This window comes from Syngnathoides biaculeatus, chromosome 11 (genome assembly GCF_019802595.1).
Source record: "Syngnathoides biaculeatus isolate LvHL_M chromosome 11, ASM1980259v1, whole genome shotgun sequence".
Taxonomy (NCBI): Eukaryota; Metazoa; Chordata; class Actinopteri; order Syngnathiformes; family Syngnathidae; genus Syngnathoides; species Syngnathoides biaculeatus.
The window spans coordinates 29,872,301-29,896,204 of NC_084650.1; the positions used below are offsets into that span (position 1 = coordinate 29,872,301).

At 41.0% G+C, this 23,904-nt stretch overlaps 1 protein-coding gene and 1 long non-coding RNA gene across 7 annotated transcripts in view; one reads left to right on the top strand and one right to left on the bottom strand.

Moving 5' to 3' along the window:
• The window catches only part of atp8a1 (ATPase phospholipid transporting 8A1), a 180,600-nt gene that overhangs the window by 135,294 nt on the left and 21,402 nt on the right, over window positions 1-23,904 (bottom strand). For all 6 annotated transcript variants that reach the window (XM_061834636.1, XM_061834637.1, XM_061834630.1 and 3 more), the window contains 3 exons: window positions 16,350-16,464; window positions 6,038-6,137; window positions 2,364-2,462 (listed from right to left, as the gene is read on the bottom strand). In XM_061834636.1, coding sequence (XP_061690620.1) covers window positions 2,364-2,462; window positions 6,038-6,137; window positions 16,350-16,464 — 314 coding nt within the window. The remainder of the gene's footprint in view (window positions 1-2,363; window positions 2,463-6,037; window positions 6,138-16,349; window positions 16,465-23,904) is intronic.
• On the top strand, window positions 2,472-7,079 carry LOC133508493 (uncharacterized). The gene is made up of 3 exons (XR_009797069.1): window positions 2,472-2,802; window positions 6,021-6,113; window positions 6,900-7,079. It is a non-coding gene; the product is annotated as an uncharacterized LOC133508493 (long non-coding RNA).

Here is a 23,904-nt window from a genome sequence, read left to right on the forward strand (position 1 = left end):
AAACCTATGGGAGGATCCTGTTCGTGGAGTTCAGCTCTGTGTTTAACAACATCATTCCTGAACTTCTCTCCTTCTAACTCCTCCAGCTTTGCATCTCGCTTGCCATCTACCAGCGTATCTATAACTTCCTGATGAGCAGGACACAGCAGGCGAGGCTGGGGGAAACCATTTGATCCACGTGCACCATCAGCACCAGGGCACCCCAAGGTTGTGTCCTCTCCCCTCTGCTCTTCTTGCTCTTCATAAACAACTGTACCTCGAGGCACCGGGCTGTCGAACTCCTGAAGTCCGCAGATGACTCCAAAGTCATCAGCCTCATCACAGCAACAGGTCGGCATATCAACAGGAAGTGGTGAGACTGGAGTTTTGGTGTGGCCAACACAACCTGGCGTTGAACACTCTAAAGACTGTAGAAATTATCGTGGACTTCGAGGCATCTTTCATCACAGCTGCCGCCCACGGTGTCCAACTGTCTTCTGTCGACCATTGAGACCATCAAGTTCTTGGGAATTACAGTCTCACATGACCTGAAGTGGGAGATGAACATCAACTCCATCATCAAAAAAGCCCAGCAAAGGATGTAGTTCTTGCAGCTTCTAACAAAGCACGACCTGTCACAAGAGGTCTTGAGACAGTTCTACACAGCGGTCATCCAATCAGTACAATGTACTGTATCTCCATTACAGTTTGGTTCGTGGCTGCCACAAAAAAGGACAAACTCTAACTAGAACGGACAATCAAAATTGCTGTACGGATTGTCGGCATAGCCTATCCACCCTTGAAGACTTGCACACCACTCGAACTAGGTCCAGAGTGGGCAGGATCCTTTCTGACCCTCCACATTCTGGCTACCAGCTCTTCCAGCTCCTTCCGTCGGGTAGGGGCAACCGATCAATGTAAATCAAAACTGGCAGGCATTGAAACAGTTTTCCCTCTTGCAATTAAGTAATTAAATTCTTGATCACCGAACCTACTACTTTCTGCCTTGCGCAGTTGTTGGGACACACCCTCACATGCTGGTGGTCCAATTAGTATGGATAATATATACTGCACAGTGTTGCAAGATTCGTCACTTTAAACTGCTCCCTTTGCACAATTGTGATTGCACTGGTCTATAAAAGTGAACCACAAGTAGGTAAGGACACTTTGTATAAGCTAAACATGTTGACGCACACTTAAATGCTCTAAATGAAGAATACTCTGCATCTTGCATAACTGTGACTCTTACAAGGAATAGTTTCTATTAACTGAATGTATCTTGTTGTTTGTTCTTTGTTCTGAATGTCATACCAGGATGGCACCAACTGGCAGAGACAAATTTCTTGTGTATTGTTACATACTTGGCCATTAAAGCTGATTCTGATAAAGACTCAAAGCACACAGCCAGGATAACCAAAGAAAGCCTCCATAAGAGGCAAACTATTTCAATGCCAGCCCCATCTGTGTGGGGGTTGTCTTTTCGTCCAATGCCTGCATGGGTTTAATCCAGGCACTCCGGTTTTCTCCCACATCCCAAAAACATGGCTGGTAGGTCAGTTAAAGATGCTAATTGCCCATAGGTGTGAATGTGAGTGTGAATGGTTGTTTGTTTGGATGTGCCCAGCGATTGGCTTGCAACCAATTCAGGAGAACATTATGCAGTGGTGAGGCGTCCCGGAACAGCCAACAAAGATTATTCCAAGAGAACAGCAATGACCCACCCAGGAGGCCACAAAGGAAACAGGAGGACTTCTAAAGAACCGAGGGCCTCTCTTCCATCAGTTAAGATCAGTGTTCATGACACGAAAATGAGGACGAGACCGGGCAAAAATGCCATCTACGGCAGAGTTCCAAGGCTAAAAAGATCCAACCATCCATTTTCTGAGCCGTTTATCCTCATGAGGGTCAGGGGAGTACTGGAGCCAATCCCAGCTGTAACCCAGAAGGAAGGAGGGTACACCCTAAACTGGTTGCCAGCCAATCGCAGGACACATGAAAAAAGACTCACTCGGAATCACACCATTGTGCAATTTATACCCATCCCTAATGTTACATACAATAAATTAATGTATTTTTTAACTGAAATATTTTCTCATATGCAAAAGGGGAAACGGTTGCGATATTTGGTTTGTGCTAACTACACTAGTGTGTAGGTTAATTAACTCAATGGGTAGCCAGGCAGGCACAGCTGTTAAATGAAATGAAATTAAACGAGTGCCTGCTTTTATATGTATACAATTCACGACATTGCACGTGTGCAGATGTGAGATTGCATACTTCCTTTTGAGACCATGTGACCATGAAAGACTCCTGTAGGGAACGTCTCGACTCAAAAAGGACAGAATGTAAACTGTTTTTACAATACTTTTTGAAGGTGCTCTTACCAGATCCTCAATGACTTCCTTCACAGCTGCCACAACTAGAATAAAAAGCAGCGGCACCAACGTTGTCCAGCGACCAGTGGGAGACACATCTGGGATTTGCTGTGAGAAAAAAAAAAATGAAGACAACATAAGTGAGAGTGCAAGAGAGATTTTTTTTTTTAATTTTAGTTTCTTCTATTCTACCTTTTACCAAAGCTATAGCTACCATCTTGAATCAAATGCCGCAACAGGATTTTTATATTGACATTGCTCAGTAATCCTGGTGAATTTGAAGTACGGGTGGCATGGTAAACGACTGGTTAGAGCGTCTGCCTCACAGTTCTGAGGTCTGGGGTTCACATCCTGGCCCCGACTGTGTGGAGTTTGGATATTATTCCTTTGCCTGCTTGGGTTTTCTCTGGGAACTCCAGTTTCCTCCCACATCCAAAAAACAAACTTGGTAGGTTGATTTAAGACTGGTTGTTTGTTTACATGTTCCCTGCGAATGGATGGCAACCAGTATAGGCTGTACCCTGGCTCCTTCCCGAAGATAGCTAGGTTTGGCTCCAGCACTCGCACGACCCTTGTGAAGATAAGTGGCTCAGAAAATGTATGGATGGATACATCGGTATCCCATTTAGATACTTAAATCTGAATGCAAATTTATCTTGAAATTCTTAATATTTTTTGAATATGTGAACTGATCTTTTAACTTTTGCAGTTAGATGTGTTCTGTAGTGCTGAGAAAAGCACATATAGGTAAATGTAGTTATTTAAAATAAAACCTAACCCGATTCAATTGTGAAGCCCTGTCAACACTGTCACAGAATCAGGCTATAACTTAAAGCCCGGGTGTCATCCCTATAAACATTCTAAAACAGATATTGTAATGAAAAATACATATAACAGTATTCACTTCAATGTTTATACGGAAAAAAAAAGAGTGAGCGGAGAGCGCGTCATCCATGCACAAAATTGCACAATTGAGTATCCGTCGACATCCAAGTGTTCGCCATATTAGTTGCGTCATCTGTCCTTGAAGTCATCGTCATTTCCGCCGTTGAAAACGCGCAGTGCCTGCTACTACGGAAACCGAACAACAGAGATATTCGCATTTTTCCAACGCTCCTTCTGACACCGCCCCAAACTTTTTTTTTTGGAGCTGTATACACACCTACCTGTTATTTGGAACCCACGAAGCTCTTGTCCTCTGCACCCGTGCAATCCATTTTTCACAATGAATAGGGTTTCTTTCAAACTTATGAAGGGTAATTCCATTCTCCCGAGTGTTCAAGCAATGTCCAGCAATGCAATGAGCCGGCATTTTGGCTAACACGAAGGAACAACGAGCTACCTTCCCGGAGGTAAAACTAAAGGAAACAAATGAGTCCACTAGGGGGCGCCTCTGTCCTGTACGTCATTTCCTGCTTCTCGAAAACAAATCCCTCGAGAGGATTTTCATGGCGGGAGTTAGAAAAAGCTGTATACGTCAAAATCATGTTTTGTGATGAAAAAAACACATGGGACCATATTGGCTGTGGGTTTTTCATGAATAATATGCCAAAAATCATCCGTTTGACGACACTTGAGCTCTAAGCATCTCAAGGAGAAATAGTGTTCTCTGAGACTTTGGACAGAGGGGCTTCAGGACAGAAAGTGGGAAACATAAATTCTCAATCTGAAAACAAAACTATGTATATTTTAAATATTCTCCAACAATGTGTCCACATATGTATTAAAAATCTCCTACTTTGAAAATTTTGTCGAGGACATTTTCATGTGACAGTCTTCTTCTTTTTCTTTCGGCTTGTCCCGTAAGGGGTCGCCACAGCGTGTCATCTTTTTCCTTTCCTTGTCCTTCCTCACAACATCCATCCACCTTTTCTTTCTATTCTTTCATGTGACAGTCATAATCGTTGCTAAAATATGGCTTCAAATATTTGTCATTTTAATGTTTTTATTATTAAAATGGTGGATGCAGTTGCAGCCTGAATCAAAGTCCCAGTACAATTCTGTATGGGACTTCAATGTTCCATTGTCTAAAACATCTAATCTATCTCGGTATATATTAATCTATGCATTAATTCACTTTTGCCAATTTTGTTTTCAACCCTATCTACAAAAAAATGCAAATCTATTGAAGCAGATTAATTAGATCTCAAATGACATTTAAAACACACCACTCTGCAAACAAATACCTTTGGTGATGAACTGGATTGAAAAGTTTATGTATTTTTCGATTTTCTGCAATGTACTTGTTGCATGTGTACAATGTGAACAAGACAATGTGAGACGCTGGATTTTTTTTTTTTTTAAATATATCCGGAACAGTCAGTCTTATGGCCATAACGACTCAATTTAACTTATTTTCGTAATAAAAAGTTCCATAACATTTGTCATCTCTGTGAAAATACTGTCCATGACAGAAGTAGAAATACTTTTCTTTTATCAATTAAACTGTAGTTACGGTTAGCATTCCAAGTTATGTTATGTTTCTATGTAAGGTAGAGAAAGAGGAGAAAGATGCTCAAGTCTTGAATCTTCTGAATTCACCCCCCCATCCCTCTCTTCCTCCCTCGGAAATGTGCATGATGAAAGAAGGTTGTTGTTTTTTTAATGAAAGAAAAGTTAGACCTTTTATTCTATTTTGTCCATCTCTTGGAAGTGACATTGCGTTCATTTGTACTTGGGAGTGTTTCATGACTGCAAAACGTGTCCGATGGTACCAAGCTGCAAATTAAGTTAAGTAGACGTCTGAGAACCTTTTGCCTGTTCATGCAGCGTAGGAACAGCTAAAGCCTGAATTGTTTTTTTTTTCAATCTTATTTGACCAGTTTGAACAAAAGGGAGAGTGATTGTATGGTGACCTGTGCACATACTTTACATATACATATAGTCCGGTTGGATCATCGGGTTAGAAGCAAATAATTAAAAAAAAAAGAAAAAATATAATTCTATTTTCTGTTCCGTTTAGTTTCCACATTAAATAATCAAATCTCAGCGAAACATGCACACACAGACTAACTATGAACATCTCATCCTCAGAGGCATGTTTTGTTCAAGGTTGTACCATCGACTAGTAAATTAATAAAGATGCACCGGTTGCTTTTCAAAGTAGAAACTTCAAGGTCACAGAATGGAGGCTCTTAAAAGAGGAAACGCTTTCTGTGGATATCAAGGTGAAGAGTACTCCCTCTCATGCTTTTATCTCTGAGACTGATGGCATTATGCTGCTTTTAATATAATCAGAATGATTGATGCTTGGAAAAACATCAATGCAACCACTGTGGCTAAAAAAGAAGACAAAAGAGCCTCTTTCTATGACGGTACAGAAACAAAGCCAAATGAGACTAGAGTGTTCATTGCAGCCCAATTTATTTTTAATGTATTATGACAAAGATTGGTGAGACAGAAAACAAATTGAGTTTCCTTTTAGCAGAACACAGTATTACATGTATTATTCATAACTAAGGCAACGTTGACGTATATGCCTTTACGAGTGGATATGCTAAGAAATTACAGCAATGACCATTGCAAATGGTGTCTTGGTCATCATAAACAGCCAACGACTTGCATACTAATAGAAACAAATTGAAGCTGTGAAGATTTTATAAAAATGACAGCTTGGATTTTACAATTGTAAATGTAACATAAGAGTGTGATGTGACTGTGTTCCAGTGGATTAAAAATCCTACCTGTAAGAGTGCAATGAAGAGGAAAAAAGCATTGGCTGCCCTCCTGAACTGCGAGTAGAGGAATCTCGGAAGAAAGGTGAGGACATTGTATTTGGCCGTACTGTAGAGAAAAAAAACAATGTTAAATGCTAGTCATTTTTTAAATTTATGTCCGTTTGTGTTTCTGAAGAATATCCCACCTTCAGTAGTTACTTGATTTACAACTTGAATTTGTTTCCATGACTAAACTTGTACTCAATTTAATCATATTTGAATTGCTGTTTGAGATGTGGGATACTGAGTGGATGTCTAAACTTGTTCCAATAAAAACTTGGTTCACAACAATAACAAAAAAAAAAAAAAAAATATATAGGTCAGTTGGAGAGATGGAGATGGCAACCTCTTTACTGAACACAGCGGTTATTCTCTCTTAGAAAGACCCTGAATCCCCAACACTTCATCCATGCACCTTCTTTTTTTGTCAGTTCTCTCCGTGTGGACACAATCATGACCTGGGAAATTGGGAAATCCTACCCATCATCTGGGATCTAAAAGAATGACAGGAATGACGAGAGGGGACTGCTGCCCGGTTCATCATCTGATCCAACCATAATCATAAAACTTCACATTAACCCCCACCTGGTCTGGTGCACACCTTACTTATTCAGATTCCACTCTGGTCCCACATTTTCCTGGACTTCGTTACCAGTCTACTCCCCTCTGAAGATAATTCTCTCAATCTTCTCTATGTATGTCCCTTATATTACCCCTTCTCAAGTTGCCCTTTGCTTTTGAGACAGCTAACCTGCTAGTTATTCATGTATTCAGATTGCACAGCATCTCTCTTGACACGGTCTCAGACCAATTTCCGTTCCGCTCTCAGGTGTGTAAGGAGTTCTGCATGACAGTGGGAGCAGCAGCCAGCCTGCCCTCCAGCTATCATCCCCAATCCAACCCCAGATGGTGGGGGCGAATCAAAACTTGGAATCTCCTTTTTGCTGTGTTGCTATTCCCAATTCAATATCCTGGAGCACCTTTCTACCATACATGAAATATTCCCACAACTCCCTCACCAGCTCCGTCACAGGTATGTCTCCCTTTCTGGCATGTTACAATATCTCTCAACCAACTAAAATAAATGCTCAATGATCTGTATAACATTTTATTAGTACTGTTGACAACTTGTATTACAGTCGTAAATAAAATATAACACTTTTTAACTTGAATTTTGTGCAGAAACATTTTTTTGCATTAAATATTTGTGCATAAAATGTTTGTGCATAGTGCAGTTTATCCTCTACATTACACATCCTTGGCAAAACCTTCAAAAGAATCATCTGACTCATCTCAAATCTGGAAAAATATCCATAGCAGCTACCTTTGGTGCATCACAGTGTAACTCATCATTGATAACTTGGTCCAGTTACGGTCTCTCCTGCATTGCGTCATGAACAGTGATCCCATCCTCCTCCCAAAGCATGTCATCCTGTGTTCAATCTATGGTGTTTGTGAAGTCTTTTTTTCCTTTATTTCTCATTATTGTCAGTGCTTTGAGGCGAAGCTCCACAGTGCTAATAGTGCAGCCTCTTGCCCTTCATTTGGCAACAATCTGTAGCAGCTCTTCTTCCATCTTTGGGAACTGTGGAACTCTCCTACATCCCAAAACTCTTCAATGTGCTTTTTGATGAATTATTTTCTCCTTCATCCTCCTCCACAATTTCACATTGAATTCAACGTCTATGAACTGCCGCATTGCTTCGCGGTTGCCCATTTCTTTGGCAGGAGTGATGATACTTTTGTTTTAAAAGTTGCTACATAACTAGCTGTTGTAGTGTACATTTTTTCTCAGTTTAAGTTCAAACAAACTCATGGGCAGCGGTTTCTGATGTTTGGTGCAGTAGCAACAAATATGCTATGCTAACAATTGTAAAATGGCAAACTCCCGTGAGCAGGTCAGGAATTTCATGTTGGGGGCACACATTACCGTAATACATATGTGTAACATAAGACATTGAATATCATATTGAAATGTAAACAAATGTTCGTTTGTTTACCAACCTATCTACAAGTATATGACTATACAATGTGAATTTCCCCTTTATTTTTAATCATTACCTAAAGCTCTATTGACTTTTTGATGTTTGATATATTTTTGGAAAATTTTGCGCATTATATATGAGAAATTACAGTATCTTTTTTTTAAATGAGCACCATCAAATAGTAACCAGAATCCCATAACTGCTTTGAAATTGTGTGGGACATGTTTTATTCTGAAACCACATTTTTTGAGTGCACAATATCAGTCACTCACATTTGACGAGTGAGACCGCACAGTCGAGCACAAAAAAAAAAAAAAAAAAAAAAAAAAAAAAAATCACACGCAGAAAATTTGTTACAAGCAGAAAAATAGATATTGAAAGACGTCGCATATTTTGTGTAGTCTTGACATTAATTTACGTGTTTATTTCATAAACGTTGTTAAATAAACAAGCCTCATCCTAAACAATCAGTATTCACCCAGAAACAGGAAATGCAAGTTAACCATACTGAGCATGTCCGGAAGTGATGTCAAACGCGCATGTTCAGCGCTTCAACATAATGAGCAATGTCAAATGAAATTCAGCTACACCAGAGGTGTTCAATGTGTTGATTGCGAGGCAGTTTTGGTTTGTCGTGTGATGGCGTGCCCCCCCCCCAAAAAAAAGAAGTGAGATGTCATCCACCTCGTCGCTTGATTCAGGTGTGGCCAATACATCGAGCGCACTCACATAGGGCGCGTTCTAGCAAGCCGGCCTCCTATTTACACCCGTTGCGGCGATGTGCACGTGCACCCCCCATCCCCCAAGTATGAGATCGTGATTTACTTTGACTTGATCTAAATTCTAACAGTCATTTTCCTGTGGTACGAGTTACCTTGAAGTTTAAAACCTTTCCCCTCTACATGCTTTAGGAAGTTATAGATCATCTACTGCTAGCTTTCATCAGTGGATTGACAATAGATACCGCCATAAATTACGCTAGATTACAACAATACATCATGATTGCCAACATGTATTGCTAGCTTGTTGCCACTCACGCCGATTATGCTGAACTAAAGAGTTTATTCCTTGACCGGCCAGTGCATTTAACTTCTCTTCAGATAGTTTGTCAGATCAAGAATTTTTATTTATTTTATTTTTTACTGTTTTATATCATGTTCTACTAATATCAGGTTGAAATTAGAAATTATCAATTATGAGTTTGAAATGTTTGTTTTCTATTTCAGTTTTGTATTTGTTTATTTTATTTTTAAATTTCTAGTTATGTTACTTACTGGATTACAATAAATTATTTCAAGGTCTTGAGATTCCATCCCTAATCACACCCGCAACTTTAACTGCAAGCATGACTGACCACACTCGTATATTTTTCAAATATGAGTGACTGCAACATTTTTTGTGATGCCCATCAATTTTTGCATACATTCTTCTGAGATGACATTAACACGTTAGATATGAAAATGTCCTTAGTGAAGCATGATGGTGAAAGAGATTGTCTCCAAGCCATAGTTTTTGCCAACTCAGGATGTGTCAGCAGCTAGAGTGTATGACAGTTCACTACGGCAAAAGCAAGCAAAGTCCTGAATTGTTTATGTTGGGTCTAAGCACTGTAAAAAATATGAGTTGGAGGACGTGGACATTAAATTTTCTGTTCCAAAAACACACTTTCATTGCAAAGTGAAGCGAAAACTAATACTTTTTTTTTTTTTTTAAATAAATGAGCTGCAAAGACCTATTTCGGTACCCACATTTCATTTTTGTGCTCGCTGGCTGACTTTTCATGAAATACATTTTCATCTGCGCCAAGGTAATAAATGTTTTGGATCAATTACGCTGATTGGTTCTTCAGTCTTGAAAAAAAAAAAAAAAACTTTTACAGCACTTTTAATAAGGAGCTCGTACTTGTTGAGCAGCCCAACTCTGATGCCACATGTGCTGAAATGAAGTGATCGCTACACAGGCGTGTTTATTTCGCTGGGGTCCATCCATCCCATTTAATTGCCAAAATCCATGGATCTTTTCTCGTCTTTTCAGCTGGTATTCCACAGAATGATCTATTTAAAGAACTGTCTCATGTATGGTGACAACCAACAGAAAAATAAATGGGTCTCTGGCATTGTGAAAAATCTGCTCCAGTTGAACGACTCCCGCATTGCCGAGCATCTTTGTTTGACCAGCAATATGGCGCCGTGAAAACGGTAACATCACATGGACGATCTCTATACTCTAATAAACACTTTGAATACTCTTAAACACCCTTAAACCTCTAAAACATACAGTAATGCATAGAAAAACTGTAGATGTTCTATTCCTTGGAATATGTTTGAGATTTTTATTCCTTTTTTTTTTTAAATTCACAGCTCTGTTTCAAAGGAAGTGTACATTTTACCACAAAAAAAATACAACCTACACTTAAAATTGGAATAATATAGCGAGGTAACACTGTATCCTATGTTGCTGAATTTCATTCACAATCCCCAAATAAATAGGAGGCCTCAATGACTTGTAAGATAGAATGGGCATCTAAGTTCACTCCGCTTTCTTGAAGGAGTCCTGGTGCGTTTCCAAGCACCCACACACGCTTGCAACACGGTATTCAATATATCGATGTTTCTAGAGGACACACAGGAGATAACTCTTCATGCACTTTGAACAAACTGACAATAATTGCGAGGAAAAAAAATGTGGTTATTTGTTATCTTTGTCTACTTCATGTGAAAAAAATACATGAGCTTTAAAAGTAGAAGTAGAATTATGTATACAGTGAAGAAAACAAGTAAATGAACACTCTGCTATATTGCAAGTTCTTCCACTTGGAAATCATGGAGGGGTCTGAAATTTTCATCGTAGGTGCATGTCCACTGTGAGAGGGATAATCTAAAAAGAAAAATCCAGAAATCACAATGTATGATTTTTTTAATGATTTATTTGTGTGATACAGCTGCAAATAAGTATTTGAACACCTGTCTATCAGCTAGAATTCTGACCCACAAAAACCTCTGAGACCGCATTTAAAGGTCCATCTCCCCTCCGTGTATTATACTGAATCAGATGCACCTGTGTGAGGTTGTTAGCTGCATAAAGACACCTTTCCACCCCATACAATCAATAAGACTCAAACTTGTAATATGGCCAAGACCAAAGAGCTGTCCAAAGACACCAGAGACAAAATTCTATAACGCTACATGGTTGGAAAGGGCTACGGAGAAAGCAGCTTGGTGATAAAAGGTCCACTTTTGGAGCAATCATTAGAAAATGGAACAAAACATGATGGTCAATCTCAATCGGAGTGGAGCCCCATGCAAGATATTACCACCCCATACAATCAGTAAGACTCAAACTTGTAACATGGCCAAGACCAAAGAGTTAATATTTGGTACAGTAGCCTTTGTTTGCAATTACAGAGGTCAAAGGTTTCCTGTAGTTGTTCACCAGGGTGCACACACTGCAGGAGGGATTTTGGCCCTCCACCCTAACCCTCCACACAGATCTTCTCTAGATCAGACAGGTTTCTGGGCTGTCGCTGAGAAACATGGAGTTTCAGCTCCCTCCTAAGATTTTCTATTGGGTTTAAGTCTGGAGACTGGCTAGGCCACACCAGAACCTTAAGATGCTTCTTATGGAGTTACTCTTTGGTTTTTCTGGCTGTGTTCTTCCGGTCATTGTCATGTTGAAAGACCCAGCCATGACCCATCTTCAATACTCTGAGGGAAAGAGGTTGTTCCCCAAAATCTCATAATACATGGCCACGGTCATCCTCTCCTTAATACAGTGCAGTCGTCCTGTCCCATGTGCAGAAAAACACCCCCACAGTATGATGGTACCACCCCCATGCTTCACAGTACGGATGGTGTTCTTGGGATGGAACCCATCATTCGCCTTCCTCCCAACACGGTTAGTGGAATTTTGACCAAAAAGTTCACTTTTGGTCTAATATGACCACAGAACTTTCTCCAGTGACTCTTCTGTATTATCCAAATGGTCATTGGTAAATTTAAGACGGGCTTTGTGCTGATTTAAGCAGGGGAACCTTCCGTGGCATGCATGATTTCAAACCAGGACGTCTTAGTGTATTACCAACAGTCACCTTGGAAACGGTGGTCCTAGCTCTTTTCAAGTCATTGACCAATTCCTGTCGTGTAGTCCTGGGCTGATTCCTCATCTTTCTAAGGATCATTAAGACCCCACGAGGCGATATCTTGCATGGGGCTCCACTCCGATTGAGATTGATCATCATGTTTTGCTTGTTCCATTTTCTAATGATTGCTCCAAAAGTGGACCTTTTATCACCAAGCTGCTTTCTCCGTAGCCCTTTTCCAACCATGTAGAGTTATAGAATTTTGTCTCTGGTGTCTTTGGACAGCTCTTTGGTCTTGGCCATATTACAAGTTTGAGTCTTTTTGATTGTATGGGGTGGACAGGTGTCTTTATACAGCTAACGACCTCACACAGGTGCATCTGATTCAGGATAATACATGGAATGGAGGTGGACGTTTAAAGGCGGCCTAAGAGGTCTTTGAGGGTCAGAATTCTAGCCGATAGGTGTTCAAATACTTATTTGCAGCGGTATCCCACAAAAAAATATATTTAAAAAAAAAAAAAAAAAATCATACATTGTGATTTCTGGATTTTTCTTTTTAGATTATCTCTCTCGCAGTGAACATGCACCTATGATGAAAATTTCAGAGCCCTCCATGATTTCTAAGTGGGAGAACCTGCAATATAGCAGGGTGTTCAAATACTTATTTTCTTCACTGGAAATCAGAAATGTATTCCAGAAAGAGTACCTGTAATATTAATTGCTTTAAATGGTAAAAAAAAAAAGAAAACATCTTTTCTTTTTAATTAAAATGTGCATGATGTGGGCCCTCGCTGCGTGGAGTTTGCATGTTCTCCCCGTGGCTGCGTGGGTTTTCTCTGGGCACTCCAATTTCCTCCCACATCCAAAAACATGCACTAATTGAGGACTCTCAATTGTCCTTTGGTGTGACTGTTGTCCGTCTCCATGCCCCCTGCTCTTTGCAGGTAACCAGTTCAGCGTGTACGCTGCCTCCTACCCCAAGATAGGTGGGATAGGCTCCAGCACTCACAACCCTTGTGAGGATAAGCGGCTTAAAAAATGAAATTATTATTCTTATTATTATGGCGGCACGGTGGGGCAGCTGGTAAAGCGTTGGCCTTACAGTTCTGAGGACTACCGCCTGTGTGGGTTTTCTCAGGGCACTCCGGTTTCCTGCTACATCCTAAAAACATGCAACATTAATTGGACACTCTAAATTGCCCCTAGGTGTGATTGTAAGTGCAGCTGTTGGTCTCCATGTGCCCTGCGATTGGCTGGCAACCAGTTCAGGGTGTACCCTGCCGTTCACACAGCTGGGATAGGCTCCAGCACTCCCTGCGACCCTCGTGAGGATAAGTAGCAAAGAAAATGGATTGATGGATGATTGTTTTTTTTAAAGAAAAAGAATGGATAGAATCCATTCTGAAGTAGTTAAAAATAAGAGCTCCGTTACACTCAAGCTCCGTCGGGAGGCGCCATATTTACACAGTACGTAAACATTTTGATTCGACCAGCTTATTTCGATTGACGTGTTTACATTTTCATTCAGTTTGGGCTTCTAAACCGATTGTAATCGCAATAGAAGGCTCCATGTCCTGCTACTCTTTATTCTTTATTTCAGACCCAGAGGGATCCATATCACAGAGTAAAGAATACCCATACTCATTAACCATGATAGTTTTTGGGACAATATATCATCATAAACTTTTGGGCCTGCAGAAATGAAAGGAAATTTAAATCACTTTCTGAAATAATTTCTTCAAATAGCTTGTTATAGAACAGAAGCTTTTGACCAAGCTGTTTATATTAGGGGTTATATTTTGTACTTTCTTCAAAGGTATTCTCAAAAAATGTCAACAATATGTACAAAAAATATCATTGGGAATACCAGAAAAGTGAAGAACACTTTATCACACAATGTCTCTCAGTGACTGTAAGATGAAAAAAAAAATGCTGTTCCCGTATGAGAGTGCATCATTGTCCACCTGATCCAAGGTAAATACAGCTGAATTCAGTCTTTCTAACACTGACCAACTGGTTGGAGCAGTATGTTGTAAATCGTTTTGACACAGAGCTTTGAGGTCTTAGCACATGATATGGGACACAGTATGGACAGTTAATATGATGATACGGGTCATGTATTTAATGCCCATGGTTGGTACTTCACAATCCTTTTGAATTTCACATTTTGCTTTATGTGGACCCATGACAACAACTAAAAAAAATGGTGCACAAAGCCACTCCTGTAATTGAATTCACTGATCGTTGCACCACTCTCGTTTCATTGATGGTTGTTGTTCAGTTCAAATCTGTGTGTTTGCGTGTATTTACATACATGGAAAGTTTGCACAGCCAGAATGCCAACAGTAATATCCCTTGACAGAGGATGACCTGACTTGACCTGACACGCTTGACCTTTAATGCTAAAAGCAGCTGTGAGTAAAAGACACTCACACTTTAAAAGTGCTGACTTTCTGGAGTTTAATCTTGTTTTGTTCTTATCAAAAACAAGCATAACCCTAACCCTATATCAAATGTCAGCAATATATTTCAGCAAACGTGTCATTGTGCATATGGTATTTTTGCCAACAGAAGTAATTTAAGAAGACAAAGAGTCACATGATCATCCGCATTGAATTAAATGTTTCTCCACATCCCCATCTGTCAATTTTGCGTAAAGATAATCATGGATGGTCTTACACAGTTGATTGATTCAAGTGTTATGAAATGGATGATTTTTAGTACATTATTAATGAAAAAACGTCAGCCAATATGGGCCCATTTTTAAACCACAAAATATGACTGACGTATACAGCTTTTTGTAACTCCCGTCATGAAAATCCTTTCGAGGGATTTGTTTTCAAGAAGAAGCAGGAAGTGGCGTACAGGACAGAGGCACCCACAAGTGGACTCGTTTGTTCCCATTAGTTTTACCTCCGGGAAGGTAGCTCGTTGTTCCTTCGTGTTAGCCAAAATGCCGTCTCATTGCATTGCTGGACATTGCTTGAACACTCAGGAGAATGGAATTACCTTTCATAAATTTGAAAGAGACCCGCTTCGGATTGCACGGGTGCAGAGGACGAGAGCTTCATGGGTTCTAAATCACAGGTAGGTGTGAAATTCAGCTACTGAAAAAAAATAATAGTTTGGGGCGGACCATGTTATCGGTCTCTCATAACGTAACAAAAGATCCGCGTATGAAATATGTCGATGTGCGCGTCGGACGGCGTCGGGCTGCTGCGCGGACGGTGGCGAATCTGAAAAACCCAGCCAACAATGTCGCACTCAGCCTCGTGTGTGCAGTAATGCGCCCCGGCTCGATAGTGTTCATTGCGTACTGTGGTGGCTGTGAACAGCCCTCTAAAAGCAGCACGCCTCGGCTCCATTATATGCCACCACGGTGCCGAAAATCAGCCACACGGGCTGACGTGCTAAGTTCAACGGTCACAGATTCTGCGAAGGCTGCACCTGTCAGGCTTTGCGGACGGGGGCGCCTCTGAAGAACCCAGCCGAGAATGCGTCACTCAGCCGCGTGCGCACAGTAAAGGGCCCCGGCTGACTGTGTTGTTCATCGTACTGCGACGTCTATTAACACCCCCTTAAAGCAGTACGGCTCGGCTCCGTCATAAGCCACACCGGCCGGCTGCGATGAGCCGCGATGGCTCATCTCCGCCGCGTTAGTGGATCGGACGGGGATGCGGTCTGGCCGTGATCGCATATCATCTGAATATGGCTCGAAACAATAGTGTAATATTGCCCCGGTAACTTCATTCGGTTGTGTGGTGTTGTCCCTTTCGAAAAGAGCTTCCGTGTCAGAAGGGACGTGTTCGTCTCCCATAGTTAGGGTAATGTCCGGGTGACGTCACATAGAGGATGCAGCCAGTATGGCGACCACTTGGATATCGTAGAATGACAGTTCTGCAACTTTGCGCATGGATGACGCGTTCTCCGCTCACATTTATTATTTCGTATGGACATTGAAGTGAATAATGTTATATGTATTTTTCATTACAATATCTATTCTAAGTGGAGCTACAAAATGTGCACCATGGTAACCATATTGCTCTGCCTCGAAATCAAATCATGGAGATAAATGAGGCTAGTTTATCAACAATCAAATGTAAAAAAAAAAACAAAAGCTCAGCTACTGGTGTAAGCTATGTAAAAACACTTTTTTTTACCAAGACTATAGTTACCCATATACAAAAACTGTCCACTCAGAAAGTATTCTTACCTGACCCGGTTACTGCAAAACTTTGTAAACTGTGGTTGGTTAAGGTAAATCAGTCGAGCATCTTCTTGGTCCGCTAACGATGTCCTTTCTGAAGCGTCCTCTGTTTTTTCATACCCTGAAAGATAAAACAACCAAATAATGTGCTCAAATAATCCCTGAGATGGAGAGAGAATGCATTTTCATAGTTCTCTTATTACATATTAAAAGAAGCCTTTTGTTTCGCTACTTTTTTTCAAATTAACCAGGCCTATAAGAGCAAGACCAATGCCATGTTGGTTAAGGCTTATAAGACATTTGTAAAAAGTGTGAAGAAAATGGTATGAGATGTTTTTAAGGTGGGAGCCGATTAAAACGAAAACATAACTTTGCCAAAATATTTAATATTTTATTATTTAAATGTGCATTATGTCAGTTTGTGGGTTTGACAATAACTTTGGAGACCTCTATTTCTGGTTGCATGTTTTTTTATGAGTTCTCCCCCTTCTGCCTTGTGCATTGTATGCTGGTCGTGTTAGGTGTTGTGAGGACAAGAACAGGAATAGGTTATCTTCAACAAGTAGAAAAAGACTCCCCCACCCCAGTTTAAAATGGAAAGCGAGAATCTTAAGATAGTTCTCACACTTCCTGCTCGGATCCAAACTAACTCTTCCTTTAATGCTTTCACTCTCTCCCTGGTGTTACACAAAACTTGAATCTTACTTTACACCTCTTGTTATTTTAATGATACTCTTGGCAACACTGAGAGGATTACCAACGAGTGACAAGAAAGCACTCCTTCCCACCACTCTCCCTTCTTCTCTCAGTATGTGCTCTAGGGCTAAAAATAACTTCCACCCCTGTCGTCATTTTGGTCACCAGGGGAAAACAAGGGTCGGCTATCCAGCACCATTACACAAGAGCTCAACCAGACTTCAGATAGGCACAGGTGATTTGCTGGATTACCGAGGTTACAAAAGACCGTGTGAGGATTCAGACATTAATACAGGAGGAGCTTGGAGAGCACTGTCCTCTACTTTGGTACATAAACACAGCCTGTAGTTTATATTCACATGTCACTTGCACCATTGGTTGTTAATATGAATGTATTATTATTCATCTCAATGTGAGACATTTTGCCTTTTTACACTCACAATTGTAGGCATCATTGTTAATTGCTAAATGCTATTTAAAAAGCTGTGATGGTATATGAAAAAAATACAGTATGCAGTTACCTTTATTATGACCTAAAGAAATTTACCGTGACGCATTGTTGTGGGGGGTGGTGGGTGGTTTTTCACGCACCACGGGACTGCCGTAAATAGGCCAGCTTGCGAGAACGCGCCTTTATGTGCATGCGCTCGACGTATTGGCCAGTTTGCGAGAACGCGCCTTTATGTGCATGCGCTCGTCATATTGGCCACACCTGAATCAAGCGACGAGGTGGATGATAGTCTGTTTTTTTTGGGGGGGGGGTTTCGCCGTCACTCTGCCTCGCGATTGACGCAATGAGCACCCCTGGTGTAACTGAATTTCCTTTGACACGGCTCATGATGTTGATGACTTTCGACGTAAATGCGCTCGCATTATGTGAAGCAGTTCTGAACATGCGCTTTCGTACATGCTCCGTACGGTTAACTTGCATTTCCTGTTGCCGGGTGAATAACGGTTGTTTTGGAGTGGGCTTGTTTAGTTAACGTTTATGAAAGAAACGCGTAAATTAATGTCAAGACCACACAAAATAAGCGACGTCTTGAGAGAATGCGAGGGGAAGGGCGTTACTGTTACTAGTGTTAGTGACTCAACATTGCTACGCTCGTGAAAGCAAAACAACGAACTCAAACACATGGTCGTTCAATGTTGTCAACTAATAACGATTAATTTTAGGCAATTTTTCCAGAGGAATTTTCATAAAAATTTAAAAATCCTGAATTCCAGGACAATCCGGAGGACTTTCATCACTGTGTGTTGAAGATGAACAAGAGGACACAAGTGTAGAGAAAGATGAGAAGAATCAACTAACACTTGATCATGTGACAGCCAGGGCCAATGAACTTCAGTGAAATGCACAAGACCCTTTGTGATGTTTCATTCATTACAGTTCTCAAACATAATTGATGGTGGCACGTCTGTTTTAAGAATATTTTCACGAAGAAAAAAAGACAGAACAACGATCCATAGCTGTTTTGCACTCGCAAAAAGGCACCAAGATATTTTCAGTGGAAAAAGACGCTACAGTCAGCCAGAAAACTCATCGTCAGTTTCAGTTACAACTAGCCTATCCAAGCCTGCCTGATTCCCGACAGGATGGTTTTGGTTGTCATGGAAGCCCATACTTTGTCGAGCCATCCAATGACTTCCCGGAAAGTTGTATGGCGGATTCACCCAGAAGCTTTGCCGTCCATCTGTCATCCGCTGCTCCCACACCAGGGGTTGGGAACCTCTGGTTCTGTTGGTGGTTCCATAATGGTTCGCGGAGCCCTCATAATGACATACTGTACATGTGATTTCTGTCGTGCGAGCAACGCAAATGACGCAGAGAAGATTTGTCCTAGTGGGGTTGCCGTTGCTTGGGGCAGCAGGAAACGCAAATGATACAGAGACAGTTTGTCTTAGTGAGGATGCCATAGTCCACAAGCTTCGGGTCGAATGCCGATCGTGTCGGAATAACTACGTAGTTATGGAAACGCTTGACAAAGGTCGCTCAAAAAGAAAAATATGAGTAGCAGCGAAGTTTTCAACAACAATGGACAGCCTTTGTGGAGATGGGGGGGTGGGGGTTCTGCTGTGTGTCTACATTCACAGATGGGGAGTATGCCAAAGCATGCGTCCTCGATGTTGCCAAAAACATTTTGCCAACTTCGCATAGAACCAAGATGATCAAATTAATACAAGACGCCTTTGTCGGGAAGAACCATCTTGATGGCAAATCAAATTGAATTACGTTCACAATAAACAGACGCAAGTCTCAATGCCTACACTAAGCTTGATCTAACACCATAAGTTGTAACTACTTTTGTCATCATTGATTAGCAACATCATAAAGTTATTTAAAATAATGTGCAGAATATGATTCTCTTCAACGGAATTTTTGTTCAGTCCTTCTCAGTTAAAAGCAACAGATACACAGGCCTAGAGCACCCTCTTGCGGTTGTCAGTGGGAAAATAACCAATACGCGACTCGAAAAAAGGATGGGTGAATATAATTACGTGTGAATAATTTCATATATAAGTTGCTTTGGAGAATAAGTCGCACCAATGGCCAAACTATGAAAAAACTGACTTCAAGTCCAAAAAATACAGTAATAATAAATGCAGCCCTATGGGGGCATAAGCCAGTGCAATCTGTAGGCCGGTCCCAAGTCTGCATAAATGCAGAAGGTTGCGTCAGGAAGGGTATCCATCGTAAAACTGGGCCAAAGAAATATCAGCGTTCATCTAAAGAATCCCATACCGGATCGGTCGTGGCCAGGGGAAACAACGCCCGTCCCCAGCACCGCTAACCTTCAGGGTGTCAGTGGAAATTCAGCTACTGTGGGTTGAAGACAAAGAAAAGGATGAAACCGGATTCATCGGCAGAAGAAGAAGAGGAATGCACAGAGCCTTCAACTGAGTATAAGGACTTTGAATGTTGGGACTATGACGGGAAAAGCTCAAGAGATGGTTGACGTGATGATTAGGAGAAAGGATCATATATTGTGCATCCAAAAGAGCAGCTGGAAACGTAGTACGATTAGACATTTAGGAGCAGGGTTTAAATTATTTTACCATGGAGTAGATGGGAAGAGAAATGGAGTAGGGGTTATTTTTAAAGGAAGAGCTGGCTAAGAGTGTCTTGAAGGTGAAAAGAATATCAGATCGAGTGAAAAGGTGAAATTTTAAGTTGAGGGTGTTTTATATAATGTGATTAGCGGCTATGCCCCACAGGTAGGATGTGACTTAGAAAGAGAAATTCTGGAAGGAACTAGATGTAGTAGTTCAGAGCATCTAAGAGTTAGTGTGAGTTGTGATTGGTGCAGATTCTAATGGACATGTTGGTGAAGGAAACAGGGGCGATGAAGACGTGATTGGTAAGTACAACATCCAGGAAAGGAACTTTGAGGGTCAGATTGTGGTTGACTTTCCAAAAAGAATGGATACGGCTGTAGTGAACACTTTTTTCCAGAAGAGGCAGGAACATAGAGTGACCTACAAGAGCGGAGGTAGAGATATGCAGGTGGATTATATTTTTTGCAGACGATGTAATCTGAATGAGGTTACTAACTGTAAGGTAGTGGTAGGGGAGAGTGTAGCGCGATAGCATAGGATGGTGGTGTGTAGGATGACTGGTGGTGGGTAGGGTAAACAAGAGGCATATGAACACCAAGATGGACACGAAAGAAGGAGAAAAGGCTCTTTAGAGGATGGCCAGACAGAAGGATGGAGATTGGAAGGATGTGCAGCAGGTAATGGTGATGAAGGATAGAGATGGAAATATGTTGACTGGTGCCAGTAGTGTGCTAAATAGATGGAAAGAATACTTTGAGAAGTTGATGAATGAAAAAAATGACAGAAGGAAGAGTAGAAAAACCAAGTGTGCAGGACCAGGAAGTGGCAATGATTAGTAAGGGGGAAGTTAGAAAGGTACTACAAAGGATGAAAAATGGAAAGGCAGTTGGTCCTGATGACATTCGTGTAGAGCTATGGAAGTAATTTAGAGAGGTGGCTGTGGAGTTTTTGACTAACTTATTCAATAGAATACTCGCAGGCGAGAAGATGCCAGAAGAATGGAGGAAAAGTGTGCTCGTCCCCATTTTTAAGAACAAAGGGGAACTATGGAGGAATAAAGTTGATGAGCCACACAAAGAAGGTATGGGAAAGCATTCATTCCCCTTTGAAAAATGTATGGGTGTGGTCAGTCATGCCCACAGATATAATCCTACGGATGTGGTCCACCAGTCATGCCCGCAGATATAAAGTTGCAGGTGTGATTAGGGATGGAATCTCAAGACCTTAAAATACGTAACTTACTGAGTTGTTATATCAGAGTATGTAGTTGTTACCTAAAACCATAATCATAATTTATTGACACTGCACAGACTGAGACAGACATTTTTAGAGGTCGATCGACATTAAATTTCAAAACTAAGTATTCACATAATCCAATCATTTTATTTCATCATGATATAATGTTATCATCTAGCGTAATTTACAGCGGTATCTATTCTCAATCCATTGATGAAAGATAGCAGTAGATGATCTATCTTTCTAAAGCATGTAGAGGGGAAAAGTTTTCAACTTCAAGATAACGCGGTACCACGGGCGAAAATGACCATTCGCATTTAGATATATGGACAGACTAGTGTAATGTTAGAATTTCGATCAAGTCAGAGTAAATCACAATCTCATACATATTATAGTTAGATACTGAAACATTACCTGTGTTATAACCCAGAAATGTTTTCAGTGTAACTGAATTTCCTTTGATATAGCTCATGATGTTGATGAATTTTGAAGGAAATGCGCTCACAGTACGTGAAGAACCTCCGGAGATATACTTTTGGCATAACTTCCATACATGCTCAGTCCGGTTAACTTGCATTTCCTGTTTCCGGGTGAATACTGATTGTTTATGAGGCTTCTTTTGTTACCAACGTTTATGAAATAAACACGTAAATTAATCTCAAGACCAACGTTCCCTCTAATTTTTTTTGTGCAAACACACTAAGCCTGTGAGCGGCCCCTTTGACCACTGTGAGCAACATCAGACGTATGTACTGTGGTCAGATCAGTGTCATCCATTGAAGCAGTTCTTGGTGTAAAACTGAATTGCAGAATATCTTTAGATATGCATGTTAAAAGCTGAATTTTGCTCCCAAACAGTTTTAAGGTTAATGTTACGTTGCGGCCTATATTTTAAATACAGAATTAGCTTTTTGTGGACCGCATTGTCTGTCCTTCCATCCACGATCAGGCTATGCTACGGTGGAATTTAAATATTATACACCATCTCATCCTGTACTTTATATTTTGGCTTCAGACCAGACCTTTTTTACTCAAAAAAGAGAAAAGCTCATCCAGATTCACCACTTTTTCTTCTATTATTCACATACCCTGACATTCATTAAAGCAACAGTACTTCTTTTTTACTTTTACCATCATTATCGAGAATAAATGTCTAACTCTCTTTGTTCTACATTGCCAGAGTGTGTTCCTAACTAAAGCACTGGCGGTGTTTGTAATTATGGTGTGAGTGTACCCCTTGAAGAGCCTGAGGGGGGCAGAGTCAGGTAAACTAGCAGAAGACTGTGTGCCTCCCTGTTAAAAAAAAAAAAAAAGAAAAAAGAAAAGAGTCAGGCTGTGGTTCACTGTTGGATCGGTTTTCATGTGCACTGAAAATGTGCGACAAGTGCACAATTGCATTGTTCAAGACTACACAAAATAAGCGACGTCTTTCAATATCGATGTATTTCTACTTGTAACAGATTTTACGCGTGTGACTTTTCGTGCTCGACTGTGCAGATTTGTGAGCTCAATGGCGCGCGAGCACGACCGCGCCCGTCAAATCAGTGACTGGGAAAGGGTAATGGAGGCTAGACTCAGGACAGAAGTACCTGTAAGCAACAATATGGTTTCATGCCTAGAAAAAGTATCACAGATTCATTAGTTGCCGTGAGGATGCTAGTAGAAAAGTACAAAGAAGGTCAGAAGGAGCTACATTGTGTCTTTGTGGATCCAGAGGAAGCCCATGAAAGAGTACCAAGAGAGGAAATATTGTATTGCATGCATAAGTCTGGTGTGCCGGAGAAATATGTTAGAATAGAACAGGACATTTATGACAGCAGTAGAAAAATGGTGAGGTGTGCCATAGGTGTGACAGAGGAATTTAAGGTGGAGGTGGGACTGCATCAGGGATCAGCTCTGAGCCCCTTCCTGATTGCTGTGGGAACGGATAGGCTGACAGGTGAGGTTAGACTGGAATCCCCTTGGACCATGATGTTCGCAGATGATATCGTGATATGCAGTGAAAGCAGGGAGCAGGTGGATTAGAAAGATGGAGGCATGCACTGCAAAGGAGACCAATGAAGATTAGCCGAAGTAAAACAGAATATATGTGTGTGAATGAGAGAGGTGGAGTGGAAAGAGTGATGCTCCAGGGAGAAGAGATAGCGAGAGTTGACGACTTCAAATACTTGGGGTCAACAATCCAGAGAAGAAACGGGTCCAAGCAGGTTGGAACAGCTGGCGGAAGGTGTCTGGTGTGTTATGTGACAGAAGAGTCTCTGCCAGGATGAAGGGCAAAGTTTATAAAACAATGTTGAGACCGGCCATGATTTACGGGTTACAGATGGTGGTACTGAAGAGACAACAGGAAGCAGAGCTGGAGGTGGCAGAAATGAAGATGTTCATGTTCTCGCTAGGAGTGAGCAGGTTGGATAGGATTAGAAATTAGCAAATTTGAGGGACAGCCGAAGTTATATATTTTGGAGACAAGGTTCAAGAGACCAGACTTCGATGGTTTGGACATGTCTAGAGGCATGAGAGTGAGTATATTGGTAGAAGAGTGGTGAGGATGGAGCTAACAGGAAAAATAGCAAGA